General features: G+C 32.0%; 2 protein-coding genes across 2 annotated transcripts in view; one reads left to right on the top strand and one right to left on the bottom strand.

Moving 5' to 3' along the window:
• Positions 1-742: 742 nt before the first annotated feature.
• Positions 743-3,289, bottom strand: LOC117161684 (glutathione S-transferase-like). The gene is made up of 4 exons (XM_076622325.1): positions 3,196-3,289; positions 2,092-2,227; positions 1,613-1,780; positions 743-1,355 (listed from the first exon to the last, which is right to left on the bottom strand). Exons 3-4 carry the CDS (start codon positions 1,755-1,757, stop codon positions 1,048-1,050), a joined length of 453 nt encoding a protein of 150 aa, XP_076478440.1. The 5' UTR covers positions 1,758-1,780; positions 2,092-2,227; positions 3,196-3,289; the 3' UTR covers positions 743-1,047.
• Positions 3,290-5,930: 2,641 nt separating this feature from the next.
• LOC143303283 (hematopoietic prostaglandin D synthase-like) overlaps positions 5,931-6,779 on the top strand; it is a 45,316-nt gene continuing 44,467 nt past the window's right edge. Inside the window, exon 1 of the mRNA XM_076622324.1 lies at positions 5,931-6,065. The gene's annotated coding sequence lies outside the window, so the exon portion shown is untranslated. The remainder of the gene's footprint in view (positions 6,066-6,779) is intronic.

Here is a 6,779-nt window from a genome sequence, read left to right as displayed (position 1 = left end):
ATTTTCATATTGCGGAGTTGCAAGGGTAATTAATTTTGCAATCGGTTTTCCTTTGATATAGATGTGAATACAAATAGCCATTGATTGACAATATACCGAAGCAATTCTAGTTTAATTTGAAGTCATCGATCCTTTGATATTTTTGGAAGAATAGTAAAAGTACAGAGAAAACAAGAAAAAATGGCGTTAACTAAAAGATAGCTCCAATGTATCTCATAAATATTATCTATGTATCATTTGTAAGATGTAAGTGACCAAGATATCGAATTATACAAAAATTGTATGTAATGATTAATACTTGAACGTTACTTACATTTATGTACATGAAAATTTGATCTTTTATTAACTAAGTTATTGATCGACAAAATGACTTCCTACATAATTCTCCGCCTGAACTGAAATGCATATTTTTTTTTACGCAAGCCTTATGTGTAGCTAGCAACGAGCAACCAGATTAATTACTTTACACACGGTCGTATCTTGTTTGCTGTAGGCGAGTTCTCTCGTGTAATCAACGAAGTACTCAACTTTAAAGCGATAACAGAAGAACATTATTGTATCGATAAAAATCATGCTTTCTTCAAAGAAATATGTAACTCGTATTTTTTTTAAAGCAACCCTCATAACGTATTGAATAAAATAATCATACATTTTTTTTTGTTCAACATTTGTAAAATACGATATTATCAAGATCACCAAGGAGGTAATCTTCAATTCTTAATGAATATAATAAAAAACATAATTAATGATTGTTTGATGGTTTTATTATTATCTCTATAATACAAAAGCACAACATCGTGTCAACAGTTTATATAGTTCGTATGTTTCTGTAGGAATACACAAATAATAGTTCTCTATCACAACGTAATCTAAAGGGAAAACCCTAACTAAATGACAAAAATATCGGTAATAGCTGGAACTAATGAATGTTAAAAGCAATCAGTATATTCCATACAAACTTCCATCAACACGATTCGTTCTTCGTTCTCTCAACACACTAAGACCGCAATCTTTAAACGCTTATAAAACCATAAGCAATCGTGAAGTTTAGAATTCGCTAACTGGGCGTCTCTCAATCCAGTTTTTGATCTTGGACAGAAGGAGGACCTTTTTCTCCAGCAGCTTCAGATTCTCGTAATTCTCGATCAGATCAGACTTGTACATAAAGTTCAAATAATCGAGCAGAGCAACGAATGTTAAATCAGCCCAAGAGAGAGTACCATCGTAGAAGTAGCCGTCATTTTCCTTCACTTGCTGGTCCAAACGTTCTAAAATGAACGGCAGCGTCTCTTCAGCAGCCTTGCGTTTTGCAGCTTTGACCTTCTCGTCCTCCTCATAGTGGAAGGCGGCAATTTCTGAAAATTTGTTTTCAGTTAAATACTATTCGCTAATGTTATACTAACTTGAATACAGTCTTGTGCGAAATTTAAATGATACTGAAGATAGAATTACAATCCTTTTTAATCCTTTGTCTTGTATTGTTGACATACGTGTATCGTTCGATTAAATCAAATATTAAATCGGATTTCAACTAATAAATACCTGAACAGATATGTACTATCTGTTATCAAGATTCTCATAAGATTTATGCAAAACAGCACTGGATACTCACTATGACGAATATCATGAATAGTATCAAGAGTGGCATCAATATGAAGATTTGCCCAGTCAGTCTTTCCAGCTAAGTCATATTGTTTGGCTAAGTAACGGCAAATAGCTGTAGACTGAGCAACCTTCCTTCTATCAGCTACGAGCATAGGAAGCAGGCCATAAGGAGTCACTAAAAACATACAACTAATAGAATCAAAGATTCTATCGAACAAACAGATTATGATGCTTCTTAAATATCTAGCTTCCTGTTATCTGTTTTGGAAAGATATAATTTAATTTATTGATAATTTATCAGCAAACAAAAGGCATTGTCTCCTTAACAATACCTATTGTTCTCCCACATATCTTATAGAGCAATGGAGAGTAAACAATAATCTCTGTTATACTTTGCATAATTGTGTTCTACTTTATTTAGCTACTTTAGTTAAATTAGGAAAGATGAGATTTAAGAAACAGAACTTCTTTAAATTTTAAGCTTACAGGGCTTTATTTCTGGCCAGACGTCCTTTTTGATGCGTTCATCTTCAAATGGAATACTAGCATAGCTGAAGAAGAACGGATTGGTTCTGCCAATGCCGTAACTGGGAAGTAAGTCAATTTATAGAGCGGCATCTTCCTGGAAGTATAATATATACAAAGTAAAAACAAAGAATCATTAATGACAAGAATTATATTATTACAAATTATGAAGTATAAGACAATTTAAGTAAAAAGCATCAACTACTAACTACTCGCATAGCTATTTGTATCTTTATATTTTAATATAGCTTAGATATAAAAAGAATATTATTTTTGGATGTAATAATGTATAAACTTGCGCCAAATATTATAACGAAATATTGCACTTTCTATTTAAGTAGGATAGACATATTACCGGCATTTATCTTTTTTCTATAGCAATGAAATTGTTTATAAAAAAGTTTATAAGAAAACTATCAATTAATGCAAACAACGCATTTCAAAATATTAATTACATTCGCGCGATTCGTTATCCCTAGTATTAATTTAACCATATGGTCCTATACACCCAAGACCCTCTAACAGTAATTTAGTACCATTACTAGTCGTATGTACAATGTATGTTTGTATACAACTTTCGTAACTACAAAACATTCAGCAGTGATTATATATTCTTCCAAACATAAGAAACATTTTCTAATTGCATACTTAAATTTATCGATCAATTATGAACATATGATAACATTTATTTCTTTCAACTACTAATTTTCAAATCCTCTGCTGTTCCGTTAATTGAACGACGCGCCGACTTTTCGTACAAGTATCTTGTATCTTATCTGTATTATTTAGTTATCAATAAAGAAGAAACATTTTCTAATTGTATATTTAAATTTATCGATCAATTATGAACATGTAATAACATTTATATCTTTCAACTACTAATTTTTAAATCATCTGCTGTTCGGTTAATTGAAGGATGTCGGCTGTCTGTAGAAGTATTTCATATTTATTATTTAATTATGAATAAGGAAAAAACATAAAAAATATAGCTTTTAAACGGTTTATTATTTATAAAGAGAAACTTTGACTCGAGATATATATACTATATATATACTATTTACTTACAATTTTTTTTTTAAGACTTCAAAGTCGAAACAAGCACAGGAAATTTCCAAGCCGGTTAACAGAAACTTGAATGAGACAAAAATAACCTTTAGATATCTATATGATCTTCTTCCCCCCTGTTGCTTCCACGTAACTCTTATCCTATTGGTGGAGCTGTGCTGATATGTGAAATTATGACTACATAAAAACATCCGGAAAGACTCATTGAATGATTTTATAGTTTAAGGTTAATAAATTTCCATAAATTAAAGTTGAAAATTTATGAGAACATGTTTTCTGTAACAAAACTTAGTAAAAACAAACTAGTAAGGTTTATAGATTCTTTAATGATTATGTACGTATTCATAAACTAGTTCGATAAACATCGTTGGATAAAACGTCGAACAACACACAACATTGAAGCGCGACATTTCAAATTCAAGGACAAATATTGCGAACAAATGATATTAAATTTACAATAATCTCATGTAAGAAAAAATAAAAGGGATAAAGGTAGTACAGAAGATAGAAAAATCTATAAAACTGGTGGCTGGGAAATAGAAAATATATAAATTTATGTTATGAGAGTTTAGTACTTCTGTCGATCAATGTGTTACGACCGTTCGCGGAGAGACGCAGTCGCAGTAGCGAGAGGCGTAAATTCTCGCTACGATTCGGTGAATCGACGCCGCGAAGTAGTCGTTCCCCTGTTTCGGTTAAGATAAGAGGTGGTTAAATGAATATGACACAGTATAGTAAGTTATATTTCACCGTTTATTCCAACAACTTATAACGAAAGCAGTTACGCTGGTGCGTATGTACGAGATGAATGAGTGACTGATCTGTGGGTGTGTCCTACCCGGTGGAAGGATATTGACCGTTCGAAGGATGTAAAATCAGAACTGTCTTGGGAGACGATGCTGTCTCGGAGGAAAGCTAAGGATGGGTGTGTCTAGCGCACGGGACCATCGGATTTGTTGGTGACGATTTTAGTTAGGATTTTAGTTCAAGCTGAGTTGACCGTGATTCAATTCACGAATATCGGAGAGGAAAAGTCGTAATTCACAATATTACACACAATAATACCTTCACATAAAGGAACACAGCTCAGATGAGACTTTTTATAGTTAAACTTTAAACGTACTCATAGAAACGAAATTTTTTCTTTAAATAGAACTGTTACATTTTACGACACGTATAACATCGAACATTTACCAACATAGCGATGCCAGCGTACATATATATATACTGGTGTACTGGTCATCTTTTTTCCACACGTTTTTAGCTTTTTAGCTGTTTGTGAATGGGCGCCTAATCAGCCAATCAGAAATGGCTGGTATTCTATGAATTCTTTTCTTCAATGCTTGAAGAGGTGGATATTTATCCAAAGCTGGTGCCCCAAACATATACTCGAAATTTTCAAGGGCCGCTGCAAACACGAAGTCCGCCCATGTCGTCTGAAAAAAGGTTTGTATACATTTATTTTGTACCTCCTCTATTAAACAATTTTTTTAATTTACCTTGAAAAATGTGAAAAATCGAACTCTTAACTAAAGATCACTAGCTTTTTAGGAAGAATTTGGATTTTTATTTTATTGTCAGAATTTAATGGATAATTTTAGAAACTTCAACCTTTGGAGGTATTTGTTAATTAAAAATGACAAAACTGGTATTATGTAAAAAAGAGTAATGTGTATCCTGAATCAATGTCGAATGGAAATTAGACAGTTCTATAAAAATAATCCTTCTCACGATTCCACAACTTCATAGCTTAATTAAATACAATTCTTCGGCGATATAATTACAAATACATTTACAGGAATTGTGTAATATGATAAATATCTCGTTAAAGAAATTGAAATCGTAAACTGTAGATTCTAGTATTCTTTCACTTTCATGTTTCCTATGAGCCCTTCAATCGCTAAATATTTTGCAATGAACACGTATTATTAAACAACATAATCATACTAAATTAATTTAATGTGACTATTTATTATTGTTATATAATAACACAGTGATGAAAGAAATAAACTGGTCAAGTAATCTAAGGGACGATAATACGTATCTATGTCAGTGACAGTGAGAAAAATTCAGATATCTGTACTTAAGTGATTACACTTATAAGTATCATTATATATTATATAAATATGATATTTCGAATGGTATCATTTATCACTCATTAAACAAGAGTGTCATATCCAGAGAAATGATTTTACATATCTTAATCTTTGCTTTGATTACGATAGTAATAATTTCTATCAAACTTGATGAGGAAGATACATGAATAATTATCTAAAAGCTGAAAATCTTGGCAAATTCATTTGTACATAAACTAACAGGAGTGAATTTTAAAGATACACTCTGCTCTCAACAATTAAAGCTGTCTTGTCGCAACAAAGTTTCAATAATTTTTTATGGACAACATAGCCCAGTTTGCACAAAGACTAAAAATTTTAACATTAAATTTGGATAAAAAATCTTACGGTAGAAGGAATGATATATCCTTTATTTTTGCCAATAATCTGGTCGAATTTAGTCAAGTAAAATGGTATTGTTTCGTTCAAAAGTTGATTCTTCCTCGCTTCCTTCTTTTCAGGATTCTCCTCCATGCGATAGTAGCAGATATCTGAAACGTATATGAAACCAACCGTTACGTTCATTTGTGTTTTTCCCCCCAAACGAAGAGAAAATAAGTTGTGAAAGAAGGAGTAGTCTCTCATAGTTCCTACAATTTCTTCATTCTCTTTGCTTTCTTCAATATTGCCTCAACAAGTTCCTGTGGTCACGATACTTGAAATGTATACAATGTTACCAGCGTGGAAATTGTCTTGGAAACTTGGAAAATCTTTCAAGAGGAACGACATTGCTAACTGAGATTCGAGAAAGGAAAGGTAAGTAAATCCTTGCTTCTACCTAGAGCTTTTTTATTTACTTCTGACGAGTAAAGTACTGTTATTAAAATTTGATTAAAAGTACCAAGAATGTCGAGATATAAACAACCATTTGTGGAAAGGTCAGGAGAAGCAGAATTATCGAATAAACGTTATATAACTCTTAGTGATTAAGTAAGGGAAGAGAAACGAGAAAAAAGTCTTTTATCTAGGTCGTAATAAAGTATACTATATTTATCTAATTGTATACTTAAATTTATCGATCAATTATGAACATGTAATAACATTTATTTCTTTCAACTATTAATTTTTAAATCATCTGCTGTTCGGTTAATTGAAGGATGTCGGCTTTCTGTAGAAGTATTTCATATTTATTATTTAATTATGAATAAGGAAAAAACATACAAAATATAGTTTTTAAACGGTTTATTATTTATAAAGAGAAACTTTGACTCGAGATATATATATACTATATATATACTATTTACTTACAATTTTTTTTTTAAGACTTCAAAGTCGAAACAAGCACAGGAAATTTCCAAGCCGGTTAACAGAAACTTGAATGAGACAAAAATAACTGTTACGACCGATCGCGGAGAGACGCGGTCGCGAGGAAAACGCGTCAGCGAGAGGCGTAAATTCTCGCTACGATTCGGTGAATCGACGCCGCGAAGTAGTCGTTCCCCTGTTTCGGTTAAGATAACAGAGGTGGTT

Source organism: Bombus vancouverensis, chromosome 10, assembly GCF_051014615.1.
Source record: "Bombus vancouverensis nearcticus chromosome 10, iyBomVanc1_principal, whole genome shotgun sequence".
Taxonomy (NCBI): domain Eukaryota; kingdom Metazoa; phylum Arthropoda; class Insecta; order Hymenoptera; family Apidae; genus Bombus; species Bombus vancouverensis.
The sequence above is the reverse complement of the archived record's forward strand: the minus strand, read 5'-3'. Positions and strand labels throughout refer to the sequence as shown.

Bases quoted from the DNA above. Each gene is read 5' to 3' on its own strand.
- LOC117161684 (XM_076622325.1), bottom strand. From the start codon at position 1,757: ATGCTCGTAGCTGATAGAAGGAAGGTTGCTCAGTCTACAGCTATTTGC. The intron at 1,356-1,612 runs GTGAGTATCCAG...ACAAATTTTCAG, and splicing joins TATTCATGATATTCGTCATA to AAATTGCCGCCTTCCACTAT.